The 16,843-nt window shown below is 42.3% G+C and overlaps 1 protein-coding gene across 1 annotated transcript in view; it reads left to right on the top strand.

Moving 5' to 3' along the window:
- Positions 1–16,480, top strand: part of NOX3 (NADPH oxidase 3) — a 62,675-nt gene extending 46,195 nt beyond the window's left edge. The window contains exons 12-13 of the mRNA XM_077811802.1: positions 5,609–5,733; positions 16,354–16,480. Of these exons, the coding sequence (XP_077667928.1) occupies positions 5,609–5,733; positions 16,354–16,480 (252 nt within the window). The remainder of the gene's footprint in view (positions 1–5,608; positions 5,734–16,353) is intronic.
- Positions 16,481–16,843: the final 363 nt, after the last annotated feature.

The raw sequence follows: 16,843 nt of genomic DNA, 5'->3' as shown, positions 1-16,843 counted from the left end.
TAAATCCATTAACAGGAAGCAAGGAGACAAAGAACTGTAAATAGAGATCCCACTTCCAATTTAGCTTTAGGAAAATAGGAACTTGGGAATTGCTTTATTGGATCAAACCCGTGGTCCATCTAGTCCAATATCCTATCTCTGGAGGTCGTGAGTACCATCTGCTGTAGAGTAAGGTGGAAGAAAACTTGCCAGCATGGAAAATTTCTTCTGAACCCTAAGTTGGATGTTGGCATGATGGTTTGTGGAATGCCTTCCATGGTTATTGGTTGCATTTAAAATCCTTACTATTGTATGTAAAAAATATATTTTTGTTATCCATTGTGATGGGCTGTATAAACCCCATACTGGAACTGAAGGGGTTAAGGAGCAGCTCTGAGCCCAGGTGATTCCCAGCCTTCCCCCACCCCCCATACCTGCAGAACCTGCTTCAGCTGGAGGAGGGGCTTTACAGGGAGCCAGATAGCTAAAAAGGGGGCAGTCAGCGTAGGAGGACAGACCTATCCTAAGAGCTCCTGAACAAGGGAACTACAAAAGCCTTTGCTGCCAGGAAGGGGCTATCAATTAGGCTGAAGGGTCAGATTTGTCTTTTTTGCTATCTTAAGTTGGACTTTGAGACTTGGGGGGAGGCAAACAATAGGAAGTGGCCCAGGGAGGCAGCCTCAAGGCACTTCAGTATGCTGATATTTTTGCCTCTAATAGGGCTCTTGGTTGCAGCCCAATACAGTGGGAGGGCCCAGGCTCCCCTGCCAACTATCCTTGTTGTGGAAAGTACAAAAACCTCTCTTCCACACACACCTCTCAGAAGTAAGGAGAAGGTAGAGATGCTGAAAGTCCCAAGGCGAAGCTGAGCCACCTAGAGGGCTCAGCTGGGGAAATTAGGGCCCTCCCTGTTGTGAGGACATGGAACTATATATATTTCTTTGGACTCTGTTACCTCAGAATGGGGCGAACTAAATTAGTAACCTGGCTGGAGAGTAATGAGTTCTGCAAGTTAATTGTGTGCTATGTGAAAATGTATTTCCTTTGATCAGTTTTAAATTTGCCAACTTTAAATTTCATTGATAGATCCCACTTTGAGATCTGCATACCACTTAGAGTAAGGAGGCTCATTCAGCTTCTTCCCTTTTTATTTGGCCCCAAACAGGTCTTTCCTTTCTCTCTGCTTTATTAATTGGTCAGTCAAGTCACATTAGATGCAGGAAAGGAAAACCTCTCCTCCTGTTTTTTATTTTTTTTCCATGTAATAAAAGGACTCGTATAGAATTAAAAAAGAGAAAATATACCACAAATCATTCTTGGTCTTGTAGCCTTGGTCTTCTCGCATCTTAGTTCCTTTCCACTTTCCCTCAGGGATTGTTTAAAAAGGTAATGACTTGAGATGCTTTCAACATTATGGGATTGATTTTCAAAATTTATGTGTACAGTTGTTCACACACACAAGTCCAAACAGACTCTTTTATTAGTTTCTCAACCCGTGGGTCAGGACCCAAAACTGGGTTGCTAGAATGTTTCAAAGGGTCATGTGGTCCAGTCAGCGGGGCAGGGCCAGACCTGGGCAGCGCTGCAACCCCACAGGTTGCAATGCCCAGAGCTGAGAGTCAAGTCCAGCCAGCCCCACAGCACAGGAGCTGCAGGAGCCACCACTCTGTGGTAACTGGCCAGCCTACCAGGTAAGCGGAGCCAGCAAGTACTTCTCAACTGGGCTACCTCCTCACCTCAGGGCCTCGGAGCCTGGACAGGAGAGTGACAGGACCAGGCCCCAGCTCCCCACCCTGGGGAGGGGGAAAGGCCTGCAGGGAGGCATTGACTGACGGGCTGGCGCTGAGTCCCAGGCCTGCGCCAGCCACGCTACCACCATGACAGGGAGCCAGAGAGAGTGACACTTCCCCCCCGAACCTTGAGTGTGAGGCCATAGGTACTCCCTCCAGCAACCCCCCCCCATACACCCTCCTACTTTGTTTGAAACAATGTTTCAAACAACAGATTGGGCTACTTTGGAGCTAGTTTTTAAGTCACTTTGGGGCAATAATGCAGTAGAAATCTGGGAACCCTGAAACTCCCCCAGAGGACAGGACCTGACCGAAACCATCCCAGGGCCTCTATCCCCAGACTATTTACTGCGTTGCAACAGGCCACAAACATTTAAAAATGGGTCATGAGCCCCAAAAGATTGATAAGCAATTATACCATTTATCTAACAAAGACTGTGAAAACTTCTTTTGGAGAGAAAAATCTACTACCCATGCTAAAGCATGCAACAGTCTGACCAATATTAAACAAGCCATTCCTCAATGTTAGCAAACTCACAGACTATCTATTATCTACCATCTATTTTCTAACAAGCTAATCAAGAAGCTAACAAAACACATGGTCACCATCACCTGCAAGCTGCCAGTACCCTGAATCTTCATACCAGAACATGGTACAGAAACAAACAATTTTTGCTCTTGTGAGTGACCTCCAGCTCATAGACAGAGGTGGATATCTGTACTCCTCATGTTGGACCTTTCTGTGGCATGTGATACAACTGAGCACCACTGAGCAGTGATACTGTTATCCCACCTCCAAAAGGTTGCAGGGGTGAAAAGAAGTACAGCGAAATGGCTTTCTTCTTCTCGGACCAAACACAGAGGGTTGTAATTGGTAACAGTTCCTCGACCTCCAGAGCTCTCACATGTGGAATCCCACAGGCCTTAAGCTTCTCCCCTATCTTACTTGATATCTTTGGGAAACCACTAGTGGAGACTGTGTGACAACTTTAGCCTAAATACCAGCAATACTCAGATGACACCAAGCTTTAGATTTCCTTTACACAGAACAAAACCAGCATTCTCTCCAGGCTATCCTCCAGCAGTTGGCCGAGAACAACATTTGGATGAAGAGCAGTTGACGGAAACTAAACCCAGGCAAAATGAAGGTGCTGTTATTAGAAAGCAAGAATCCCTTCGGAGAATTTACTTCTTCCCCCTCTGAGGGCATATGGCTTCAGATTGTTAAATTTGTTCAGTCTTGATGTCCTTATAGATTCTTCACTGCCACCAGATGGCCAAATAGAGATATGGTGGCAAACAAGCCCTCTTCCATCTGTGGCTGATCAGCAAACTGTGTCTCAAGATTTCAAACCCAGTTCTGGCAATGCATTTGAGACATCTAGGCTTCATTACTGTAATTCATTATACTTAGGACTGAATTCACAAATATTGAAAAAGGTCCACTTGGTACAGAATGCAGCCACCATCTGCTGAGCAGCACAGCTGGCCATGAGCAAATCATCCAGTCCCTGCATTGTCTCTCCACTGAACAGACTCCAGTTCAAGTCCTTTGCCATGATATTCAAAGCCCTCCATGAGATTGGCCCAAGCTAGCAGGAAGACCACATCTCCCTTTGCCACCATGACCTCCTGTGACTGCTATGCCTCACCCGAAGACTGAAGCTGTCAAGCAACAGGGGACACTCATGAGCACAAGAGAGGGAACTTTCATAAGGGATGGATCCAGACTATGGAATCCACTCCTGCAAAAGATAATGACCTCAGGTTACACCACATTCGGAACTAAATTCCAAACAAATTTCTTGACTTAGCTTTTCTTCAATAATTCTGGACAAGGATAATAATGATAGCCTATAATACAAACAAACATGTTACTCCTACCTACAGAGGGAGGAAAATGGAGAGAGATTGTATGTTTGATTTTTAAATACCTATGCAGTAATGGGTGCTATATAAGAACCTATAGAGAGAGTAAATCTGCATGCAAATTATACACATAACTGTATTTCTGTGCATGTAACTTGAAAAAAAACCCAAGGCCTTATTTCTGTCTACATATAGGAATCATGTATATTATTTAGGAGAAAAAGGAACATACGCATTGCTATGTTGGATCAAATAATGTGTATTAATTATAATAGTATTAATTATATTACAGTATAATTATTATTATCCCTCAGTATGACATTACAGGGATTTTTTTTTTTTTTACCAAATAGCCTTCAAGATTCAAGATCTTTAAGCATAAAGAGGGGAAAGCTACCATCAAAAATGTATTCCCATGAGTCACCAATAAATCCTGACCACAAACTGACTCTGTAGGTTTGGGTAGTCAAAAGTTTTGTTAAACTGTCCACACAACTTCTGCATTTTCGGTGCTCAAATGTACTGGTTCTCTTTTGACTTTCCTTAATAGCCTCACAAAGCCTAAGAGCACTGGCTTCTGGAGATCATTAATCGTGATGTTTTGCACATCTACCATATTCCTGAGCTGCTCATTCATACCCTGAGGGATTGCTCCAAGTGCTCTTGTAATCGTCTTTGTTCTGTTTTCCATCATCAATCCACTTCGTGGCAGAGTTCTTCATACTTTTCCATTTCTCTTCTTGTTTCTTTTTTGTTTCTTCTGCTGGTATGGCAATATCAATTAACATGGTCTTGTTAATTGATTTATTATTTATGTATTTATGTACTGGTTTGCTATAGTGCCTACAATGTGCTAAGTACTTTCCAAGCATACAAGAAGAGATGGTCCCTGCCTTGGGGAGCTTAAGTCTGTGTACACCGAGCATTGGACAGATGAGTTATTATATATCAAATTTAGAAATACGTCTATTTCCTTTGTTCTGGAAGTTTCTCAACTTAGGTTAAAGTGGGTGTGGATAATCCTCAATATCAACTTTGGTTCTTTGCCTCCTTGCTTACAGGTGATTCAATAATGTTTTCTGAAAGGAGAATATTGGGGGAATAAGGGGATGGAAAATGGCAAGCAGAATTACTTGCAAGTAAATTTCCTTTTTCATCTTAACAAAGGAAAGTTATTGCTGCTTGTCTGATATCATAAAGTATGCTATTGGTAAAGCATTGGCCACCGCTAATGATGGTATGTATATGCCATATGAAAGTGTGAGGTGGAATATTTTTCAGAATATTTTAAGCAGGTTCTTTTCTCTGCAAATACAAAAATGAAAGTGGTGGCAGAATGTTGTGCACCACTTGTGCATACCCTCTTTGACGGCTCCTCTGTGATCAAGTGAAAATTCAAAGCACACACATCCTGGATACACATAGAATTCCTATATTGCATATAATTTCTATTATTTATTTAAAAATCACCATTACTTGGCTACTTATGTTTTTCCTTTCCCAAATCATTTCTTTTCAACATTAAAATGGTTATCACCTGCTTAACTACCGGGAAATGTTCAAAAGCTGCTAAGTAACTTAGGAATCGAAGTCCTGTTTGCAAAAGTGACTTAGGCCCAGATCCTCAAAGGCACCTAAATACCTTTCAGGATCAGAGCCTTAGGAACATGTCTCATTGAAAGTCAATAGGACTTAGGTGCCCATGTACCTAAGTCACTTTTGAAAATGGAATTTAGGCTTCTAAGCCACTTAGGCACTTTTGAAAATGTTGTCCTCCCCTGCCCACCTTTTTTTTTTTTAAGGGCCAGAGTGCTGGCCTCTGATGATGATTATAAGTTTTGTTGTTTTTTTTCCCCTGAGTAATGTATATTTCCACCTTTTATTTAGAGACTGAATTATCACTTTACTTCTTACTCAGCATATACATTGTCGATTCTAAAATTATTGTCTTGCTGTAAATTTTGCTTTAGGCTACTCATATAGCTCTACATGATGATGAAAAGATGGATGTAATTACTGGTCTGAGACAGAAGACCTTCTATGGAAGGCCGAACTGGGACACTGAGTTCAGGCAAATAGCAGAAAATCATCCTAGGTAAGACAGGTTAGCTTCTAGCCTTATTATGTAACTCTTTCTCAGCATAAACAGTGGGAGGGCAAATCTTTTAAAATGATCCTTTTAAAATTTAGCTTTTTGCTATGTGGAAAGAAGATTTATGTTTAATGAAGCTTTTAATGAAGAAATCTCAGAAATAGAATGCCAATAAAATCTAATTTTTGGATAAGAAAATCTAATATTTAGAAGTATTTCAATACCCTGGCCTTTGCCAGATATAATTGAAACACACAATCCAATTACTGTTCTGCACAAAGGACAAAGTAACATTAATTTCCCTTGAAGATGGTTATTAAAGAGATAAATTGTGATTTTTTTTCTTATGATGTCAAGGGTATGTTTGTTCTCTCAACATATTTGGCTACCGTTGTAAGACTGTTCTGTTCTGTCATTAGTTCATCTCTGCTGGCAAAGACAGTTCATTTGAACCTGGTGGATTTGCTAGTGGTCTGAGAAAAGCTTCTTTGTTCCTGGAAGCCTTTGAAGAAAGAATTTGAAATATTTTTGTGCTCATCACCAGAAAATTCAGGAATCTTTGTGATTCTTTTCCCTTTCCAAATATTTACCTGTTAATGCAAGCTAAAGGCCTGCATTCAGGAGAAAGGGTTGAGAAAGGAAAAGGAAAAACATTTTTTTAACGAATGAAAAACTAAAATGCTGGAAGGGGAAGAGAGAAAAGAGTAAGCTTCAAGAATACCATAAAATTGAAAAAATAACAGTAATAGAGAAACCAGTTGACAGAGGTAAAAATGAATACAAATCAGGAAATAAGAAGGAAGATTAAAAAATGGGCAAAGGGCTGAAAATATAATTTTTCCTTTTTATTATTTGTGAAATATTGCTGCTACAAAATCATATCTTTTAAATTTAGACTTGCAGTAAAATTCAACTTGCAGTCTAAGCTTTATTATTTGACAATTTTCAAAATATAGTTATGAAGTGAAAAATCTTCAAGAACGACATTTTCTGTGCTGCTTTTCATGCACAGAGTAGAAGGTGATGGTGAGAAGTCCTGAATGTTGTGATGCTTCCTTAAGAATCCAGCACTGAACTTTTGGGAACATGAATTTGGGTCATAATAGGTATGTCAGTCTGACATTGATCCAAGTCAAGATAATGAAGTAGCTGATATAGGACACAATTAATAAAGAATTAAAGGAGGGTAATATAATTAATGCCAATAAACATGGGTTTTTGGTCAAACTAACCTGATATATATTTTTATGAGATTGCAAGTTTGGTTGACAAAGTTAATAGTAAAAAGAAAAGGAGTACTTGTGGCACCTTAGAGACTAACAAATTTATATGAGCATAAGCTTTCGTGAGCTACAGCTCACTTCATCGGATGCATTCAGTGGAAAATACAGTGGGGAGATTTATATACATAGAGAACATGAAACAATGGGTGTTACCATACACACTGTAACGAGAGTGATCACTTAAGGTGACAGGTTTCAGAGTAACAGCCGTGTTAGTCTGTATTCGCAAAAAGAAAAGGAGTACTTGTGGCACCTTAGAGACTAACCAATTTATTTGAGCATGAGCTTTCGTGAGCTACAGCTCACTTCATCGGATGCATACCATGGAAACTGCAGCAGATATTATATACACACCGAGATCATGAAACAATACCTCCTCCCACCCCACTGTCCTGCTGGTAATAGCTTATCTAAAGTGATCATCAAGTTGGGCCATTTCCAGCACAAATCCAGGTTTTCTCACCCTCCACCCCCCTACACACAAATTCACTCTCCTGCTGGTAATAGCCCATCCAAAGTGACAACTCTCTTCACAATGTGCATGATAATCAAGGTGGGCCATTTCCTGCACAAATCCAGGTTCTCTCACCCCCTCACCCCCCTCCAAAAACCACACACACAAACTCACTCTCCTGCTGGTAATAGCTCATCCAAAGTGACCACTCTCCCTACAATGTGCATGATAATCAAGGTGGGCCATTTCCAGCACAAATCCAGGTTTTCTCACCCTCCACCCCCATACACACACAAACTCACTCTCCTGCTGGTAATAGCTCATCCAAAGTGACCACTCTCCCTACAATGTGCATGGTAATCAAGGTGGGCCATGTCCAGCACAAATCCAGGCTCTCTCACCCCCCCTTCCCCCCCCGGGACACACACACACACACAAACTCACTCTCCTGCTGGCAATAGCTTATCCAAATTGACCACTCTCCAAGTTTAAATCCAAGTTTAACCAGAACGTCTGGGGGGAGGTAGGAAAAAACAAGGGGAAATAGGCCACCTTGCATAATGACTTAGCCACTCCCAGTCTCTATTTAAGCCTAAATTAATAGTGTCCAATTTGCAAATGAATTCCAATTCAGCAGTTTCTCGCTGGAGTCTGGATTTGAAGTTTTTTTGTTTTAAGATAGCGACCTTCATGTCTGTGATTGCGTGACCAGAGAGATTGAAGTGTTCTCCGACTGGTTTATGAATGTTATAATTCTTGACATCTGATTTGTGTCCATTTATTCTTTTACGTAGAGACTGTCCAGTTTGATCAATGTAAATGGCAGAGGGGCATTGCTGGCACATGATGGCATATATCACATTGGTGGATGTGCAGGTGAACGAGCCTCTGATAGTGTGGCTGATGTTATTAGGCCCTGTGATGGTGTCCCCTTAATAGATATGTGGGCACAGTTGGCAACAGGCTTTGTTGCAAGGATAGGTTCCTGGGTTAGTGGTTCTGTTGTGTGGTATGTGGTTGTTGGTGAGTATTTGCTTCAGGTTGCGGGGCTGTCTGTAGGCAAGGACTGGCCTGTCTCCCAAGATTTGTGAGAGTGTTGGGTCATCCTTCAGGATAGGTTGTAGATCCTTAATAATGCGTTGGAGGGGTTTTAGTTGGGGGCTGAAGGTGACGGCTAGTGGCGTTCTGTTATTTTCTTTGTTAGGCCTGTCCTGTAGTAGGTAACTTCTGGGAACTCTTCTGGCTCTATCAATCTGTTTCTTCACTTCCGCAGGTGGGTATTGTAGTTGTCAGAAAGCTTGATAGAGATCTTGTAGGTGTTTGTCTCTGTCTGAGGGGTTGGAGCAAATGCGGTTGTATCGCAGAGCTTGGCTGTAGACGATGGATCGTGTGGTGTGGTCAGGGTGAAAGCTGGAGGCATGTAGGTAGGAATAGCGGTCAGTAGGTTTCCGGTATAGGGTGGTGTTTATGTGACCATTGTTTATTAGCACTGTAGTGTCCAGGAAGTGGATCTCTTGTGTGGACTGGACCAGGCTGAGGTTGATGGTGGGATGGAAGTTGTTGAAATCATGGTGGAGTTCCTCAAGGGCTTCTTTTCCATGGGTCCAGATGATGAAGATGTCATCAATATAGCGCAAGTAGAGTAGGGGCTTTAGGGGACGAGAGCTGAGGAAGCGTTGTTCTAAATCAGCCATAAAAATGTTGGCATACTGTGGGGCCATGCGGGTACCCATAGCAGTGCCGCTGATCTGAAGGTATACATTGTCCCCAAATGTAAAATAGTTATGGGTAAGGACAAAGTCACAAAGTTCAGCCACCAGGTTAGCCGTGACATTATCGGGGATAGTGTTCTTGACGGCTTGTAGTCCATCTTTGTGTGGAATGTTGGTGTAGAGGGCTTCCACATCCATAGTGGCCAGGATGGTGTTATCAGGAAGATCACCGATGGCTTGTAGTTTCCTCAGGAAGTCAGTGGTGTCTTGAAGGTAGCTGGGAGTGCTGGTAGCGTAGGGCCTGAGGAGGGAGTCTACATAGCCAGACAATCCTGCTGTCAGGGTGCCAATGCCTGAGATGATGGGGCACCCAGGATTTCCAGGTTTATGGATCTTGGGTAATAGATAGAATATCCCAGGTCGGGGTTCCAGGGGTGTGTCTGTGCGGATTTGATCTTGTGCTTTTTCAGGAAGTTTCTTGAGCAAATGCTGTAGTTGCTTTTGGTAACTCTCAGTGGGATCATAGGGTAATGGCTTGTAGAAAGTGGTGTTGGAGAGCTGGTTCATATTCCGACCTATTCATGATGACAACGGCACCTCCTTTGTCAGTCTTTTTGATTATGATGTCAGAGTTGTTTCTGAGGCTGTGGATGGCATTGCGTTCCGCATGGCTGAGGTTATGGGGCAAGTGATGCTGCTTTTCCACAATTTCAGCCCGTGCACGTCGGCGGAAGCACTCTATGTAGAAGTCCAGTCTGCTGTTTCGACCTTCAGGAGGAGTCCACCTAGAATCCTTCTTTTTGTAGTGTTGGTAGGGAGGCCTCTGTGGATTAGTATATTGTTCAGAGGTATTTTGGAAATATTCCTTGAGTCGGAGACGTCGAAAATAGGATTCTAGGTCACCACAGAACTGTATCATGTTCGTGGGGGTGGAGGGGCAGAAGGAGAGGCCCCGAGATAGGACAGCTGCTTGTGCTGGGCTGAGAGTATAGTTGGATAGGTTAACAATATTGCTAGGTGGGTTGAGGGAACCATTGCTGTGGCCCCTTGTAGCATGTAGTAGTTTAGAAAGTTTAGTGTCCTTTTTCTTTTGTAGAGAAGCAAAGTGTGCGTTGTAAATGGCTTGTCTAGTTTTAGTAAAATCCAGCCATGAGGAAGTTTGTGTGGAAGGTTGTTTTTTTATGAGAGTATCCATTTTTGAGAGCTCATTCTTAATCTTTCCCTGTTTGCTGTAGAGGATGTTGATCAGGTGATTCCGCAGTTTCTTTGAGAGCGTGTGGCACAAGCTGTCAGTATAGTCTGTGTGGTATGTAGATTGTAATGGATTTTTTACCTTCAGTCCTTTTGGTTCGATGTCCATCTGTTTGCATTTGGAAAGGAAGATGATGTCTGTCTGTATCTGTACAAGTTTTTTCATGCAGTTGATAGATTTCCACTCCATACGGCTAAATGCAGTGCCTTGCATACTGACAGGTTTCAGAGTAACAGCCGTGTTAGTCTGTATTCGCAAAAAGAAAAGGAGTACTTGTGGCACCTTAGAGACTAACCAATTTATTTGAGCATGAGCTTTCGTGAGCTACAGCTCACTTCATCGGATGCATACCGTGGGGTGGGAGGAGGTATTGTTTCATGATCTCTGTGTGTATATAATATCTGCTGCAGTTTCCACGGTATGCATCCGATGAAGTGAGCTGTAGCTCACGAAAGCTCATGCTCAAATAAATTGGTTAGTCTCTAAGGTGCCACAAGTACTCCTTTTCTTTTCACTTAAGGTGAGATATTACCAGCAGGAGAGCGGGGGTGGGAGGAGAAACCTTTTGTAGTTATAATCAAGGTGAGCCATTTCCAGCAGTTGACAAGAACATCTGAGGAACGGTGGGGAGTGGAATAAACATGGGGAAATAGTTTTACTTTGTGTAATGACCATCCACTCCCAGTCTCTATTCAAGCCTAAGTTAATTCTATCCAGTCTGCAAATTAATTCCAATTCAGCAGTCTCTCGCTGGAGTCTGATGTTGAAGTTTTTTTTGTTGAAGAATTGCAACTTTTAGGTCTGTAATCGAGTGACCAAACAGATCATAACTGGTTTTTCAATGTTATAATTCTTGACATCTGATTTGTGTCCATTTATTCTTTTACGTAGAGACTGTCCAGTTTGACCAATGTACATGGCAGAGGGGCATTGCTGACACATGATAGCATATATCAAATTGGTGGATGTGCAGGTGAATGAGCCTCTGATAGTGTGGCTGATATGATTAGGCCCTATGATGGTGTCCCCTGAATAGCTATGTGGGCACAGTTGGCAACAGGCTTTGTTGCAAGGATAGGTTCCCGGGTTAGTGGTTCTGTTGTGTGGTGTGTGGTTGCTGGTGAGTATTTGCTTCAGGTTGGGGGGCTGTCTGTAAGCAAGGACTGGCCTGTCTCCCAAGATCTGTGAGAGTGATGGGTTGTCCTTCAGGATAGGTTGTAGATCCTTGATGATGCGTTAGAGAGGTTTTACTTGGGGGCTGAAGGTGATGGCTAGTGGCGGTCTGTTATTTTCTTTGTTGGGCCTGTCCTGTAATAGGTGACTTGTGGGTACTCTTCTGGCTCTGTCAATCTGTTTCTTCACTTCAGCAGGTGGGTATTGTAGTTGTAAGAATGCTTGATAGAGATCTTGTAGGTGTTTGTCTCTGTCTGAGGGGTTGGAGCAAATGTGGTTGTATCGTAGAGCTTGGCTGTAGACAATGGATCGTGTGGTGTGGTCTGGATGAAAGCTGGAGGCATGTAGGTAGGAATAGCGGTCAGTAGGTTTCCGGTATAGGGTGGTGTTTATGTGACCATCGCTTATTAGCACCGTAGTGTCCAGGAAGTGGAACTCTTCTGTGGACTGGTCCAGGCTGAGGTTGATGGTGGGACAGAAATTGTTGAAATCATGGTGGAATTCCTCAAGGGCTTCTTTTACATGGGTCCAGATGATGAAGATGTCATCAGTGTAATGCAAGTAGAGTAGGGGCATTAGGAGACGAGAGGTGAGGAAGCGTTGTTCTAAGTCAGCCATAAAAATGTTGGCATACTGTGGGGCCATGCGGGTACCCATAGTAGTGCCGCTGATTTGAAGGTATACATTGTCCCCAAATGTGAAATAGTTATGTGTGAGGACAAAGTCACAAAGTTCAGCCACCAGGTTTGCCATGACATTATCGGGGATACTGTTCCTGATGGCTTGTAGTCCATCTTCGTGTGGAATGTTGATGTAGGGGGCTTCTACGTCCACAGTGGCCAGGATGGTGTTTTCAGGAAGATCACCGATGGCTTGTAGTTTCCTCAGGAAGCCAGTGGTGTCTCAAAGATAGCTGGGAGTGCTGGTAGCGTAGGGCCTGAGGAGGGAGTCTACATAGCCAGACAATCCTGCTGTCAGGGTGCCAATGCCTGAGATGATGGGGTGTCCAGGATTTCCAGGTTTATGGATCTTGGATAGCAGATAGAATACCCCAGGTCGGGGTTCCAGGGGTGTGACTGTGCGGATTTGTTCTTGTGCTTTTTCAGGGAGTTTCTTGAGCAAATGCTGTAGTTTCTTTTGGTAACCCTCAGTGGGATCAGAGGGTAATGGCTTGTAGAAAGTGGTATTGGAGAGCTGCCTAGCAGCCTCTTGTTCATATTCCAACCTATTCATGATGATGACAGCACCTCCTTTGTCAGCCTTTTTGATTATGGTGTCAGTTGTTTCTGAGGCTGTGGATGGCATTGTGTTCTGCACGGCTGAGGTTATGGGGCAAGTGATGCTGCTTTCCCACAATTTCAGCCCGTGCATGTCGGCAGAAGTTTCCCCATGTTTATTCCACCTCCCACCATTCCTCAGATGTTCTTGTCAACTGCTGGAAATGGCCCACCTTGATTATCACTACAAAAGGTTTATTTCCCTCCCCACCCCCCCCGCTCTCCTGCTGGTAATATCTCACCTTAAGTGATCACTCTCGTTACAGTGTGTATGGTAACACCCATTGTTTCATGTTCTCTATGTATATAAATCTGCCCACTGTATTTTCCACTGAATGCATCCGATGAAGTGAGCCGTAGCTCACGAAAGCTTATGCTCAAACAAATTTGTTAGTCTCTAAGGTGCCACAAGTACTTCTTTTCTTTTTGCGAATACAGACTAACACGGCTGCTACTTTGAAAGTTAATAGTGTTGATGTAACAGACTTCTATAAGGCATTTGACTTGCTATCACACAACATTTGGATTAAAAAACTCGAATGATCTAAAATTAAAATGGCACACATTAAATGGATTGAAAGCTTGCTAACTGATAGGTCTCAAAATGTAATTGTAAATGGGGAATCATCATCAAGCAGGAGTTTCTAGTGGGGTCTTGCAGGGATCATTTCTTGTCCCTGTGCTATTTAACGTTTTTATCAATGATCTGGAAGAAAACATAAAATCATTCCTGATAAGTATGCAGAGGATGAAAAAATTGGGGGAATGGTAAATAATTGAGGACAGGTCATGGGTACTGAGCAATATCGCTTGTTGGTAAGCTGGGAGCAAACAAATAATATGTAATAATAATAACTGTAAATATATACAGGTAGGAAAAATGAATGTAGACCACACTTACACGATGGGGGACTCTGTCCTGGGAAGTAGTGACTCCGAAAAATATTTCGGGGTCGTGGTGGATGGTCAGCTGAACATGAGCTCCCATTGCAACGCTGTGGCCAAAAAGGCTAATGTGATCCTTGCATGCATAAAGAGAGGAATCTTGGATAGGAATAAATAAAAATATTTTAACTTCGCATTTGGCACTAGTATGACCACTGCTGGTATACTCTGTCCAGTTCTGGTGTCCGCAGTTCCAGAGGATGTTGATAAATTGGAGAAGGTTCAGAGAAAATGGGAATGATTAAAGATTTGGAAAAGTACATTATGGTGATAGATTCACAGAGCTCAATCTATTTAGCTTAACAAAGAGAAGGTTAAGGGGTGACTTGATCATAGTCTGTAAGTATCTACCAGGGGAACAAATATTTGATAATGGACTCTTCAGTCTAGCAGATAAAGTATAACATGATCCAGTGGCTGGAAGTTGGAGCTAGACAAATTCACACTGGAAATAAGGTGTACATTTTAAAAAGTGAATGTAAATAACTATTGGAGCAATTTACCAAGCTGTCATGGTGGATTCTCCATCGCTGGCAATTTTAAAATCAAGGTTGGATCTCTTTGTAAAAGATATGCTGTAGTTCAAAAGGAATTATTGTGGGGAAGTTCTATGGCTTGTGCTATTTAGGAGGTCAGACTAGATGATTACAATGGTCCCTATGAATCTATGAATTTGCTTGTGAGCCTCAGTTTATACGTTTAAGATCAAATGTGAACACTTTAAAGGAAAAAGTGTATGAGAGAAACATTTTACTGGAACTGTATTGGGCAAAAACTGTCCCTCCTCCATGCCCTCTGCACGTGCAGATGGTTCAGGATGCAGAGGAATTGGCATGGTTTTGCTGTGTGTGGGTAAAGGGGCAGCTGGATTTCATGACGTAACCAGACTCAGGGTGGATTCTAGGGGCAGGCAAACAGGGCCATCGCCCTGGGCACCAGCTTCCAGGGACGCTATAACAACTTCCAGGGGACACTGGACTGCTAGGCTCCCCCTTCCCAACTGATTGGCCAACTGTGTTTTAGGTTTTCTTTACCTGTTAGGGGAGGTTGGGCGCCAAAAATGTTTTCTGCCCCGGGCAGCAAAATGACTGGGGCTGTTCCTGACTAGGGTCTACATCCCTCGTATAGGTCCACATGGGCTCCTTTCTCTGCAATGCACAGCGTCTCTTTGGTGTATCTACTACACCAGGGGTTCTCAAACTTCATTGTACCATGACCCTCTTCTGACAATAAAAACTACTGCATGACCCCAGGACGGGGAACCGAAGCCTGAGCCTGCCTGAGCATCACTAACTCAGGCACGGGGTGGGGGGCAAAGCTGAAGCTCAAGGGCTTCAGCCTTAGGCAGGGGGCCTGTAACCTGAGTTGCAACATGCAGGGCTGAAACTCTCCGGCTTCAGCCTTGGGTGGTGGGGCTTAGGCTTTGGCCCTGGGCCCCAGCAAGTCTAAGTCAGCCCTGGCGAATGGGATTGCGACCCACTTTGAGGTCCCGACCCACAGTTTGAGAACTGCTGTACTATACCATGAATCCACCATTCACACCTGCTAGAGAGTACACAGCTATAACTGTCCAGCTAGAGATTGGGATAGCAGCAGCAAATCAGATTCTTAGCAATTCCAAGCTCTTATAGGTACAATTGCTGGTGCAAACATTTTGGAGCTCCAGTTCCCACTTAAGCACAGGTGTGCTTTGGAAATTCAGTGGTGGGCACATGTTCTTGGTATTAACACTTCTGCAACATTGGTTTTGTAGTTAGAATTCACTTGAACCTCCTTTGCACTTTCCTTTGTCAAAGCTTATTGGGAGCAAACATCAGTTGCACCTCATTGCTGCAGATTTAGCTTCCTGCTCTAATGGCACAAATTCTGAAAATTTTCTCCAGTAGGTGCACAGCTAATGAGTGTGTACTTTATATATTTAATGGATATGTGCACAGTGTCTTTTTAAAAGCAAACCCTCAAACGATATATTTGACTGTGCAGAAAATAGCTATTTTTCTATTGTTTGTAACATCATTGCTTAGATATTTGCAAACTTGGGCATGGACTTATTCTTCTATGAGGACCTCTTACATGTCAAGTTTCAAAATTCAGCCACTTTTAAATTATGTCTGTGGGCAGAAATATGTATTTTTTTTTCATCTTCATAGAACTCAAAAATAACTGTAGGGATTTTTTGCATTTTTTAAAATTACTTCCACTTAGAGACAAAGAATGGAAAATTTTAGCCCATGGAGTAGGTATTTTTTTGTAAAACTATGATAGTGTGAAAACAGAGTTATCATAAAAAATGTTTTTTGCAACCCCAGTTATAGCAATCCAGTTGAACACTGTAATAAAATGTAATAAACACTAAAGAAGAATTTAAAATAAAGATGGTTATAAAAAAATACTTTGTGAAATGAACACGGGCATAACTTTTAAAATGCATTTGTCAAAAGGCCATTTTAAAAGATTTAAACAAAACTGAGGATTGTCAAAATATGTGGTTTATTTGTTTTGTTCTGTTATCTTTTTGTTGCTGCAGCAAGAGCATCGGTGTATTCTTCTGTGGACCCAAAGCTCTTGCCAAGATCCTTCAAAAGAGGTGCAACTTGTACTCATCAGCTGATCCAAGGGGTGTTCAGTTTCACTATAACAAGGAAAGTTTTTAAACCGTATTTTTGAAATGTTATAATTGATGTCATTGTACTGTATCCTTTTTCAATGAAATCAGTGGAAGTTAGGGGTCTAAATATAGTTGAGGATCTGGGCTCAAGTGTCTTTATAATTTAAAACTAAAAACATGAAACCCCCACAGAATTTACATAAGTTAGTGGAAGATGCAGCTCTGCTCTATATTAAAAAAACAAAAGCAAAAATATATTAGATCTGTACTGAGGTGTAAAACACAGTTCATAAGGATCATATAATGCATTTACCCATCCATACAATAAAACTGTGAAGCAGAAAACATCCCAAGTGTGTTAGCAGTTGAATAAGACAAATGGCAATATTATGTATGTACAAACACATGG

The sequence above is a fragment of the Eretmochelys imbricata genome, chromosome 3, assembly GCF_965152235.1.
Source record: "Eretmochelys imbricata isolate rEreImb1 chromosome 3, rEreImb1.hap1, whole genome shotgun sequence".
NCBI classification, from domain to species: Eukaryota; Metazoa; Chordata; order Testudines; family Cheloniidae; genus Eretmochelys; species Eretmochelys imbricata.
Note: the sequence above shows the minus strand (reverse complement) of the source record. Positions and strands in the feature narration are given on the sequence as shown.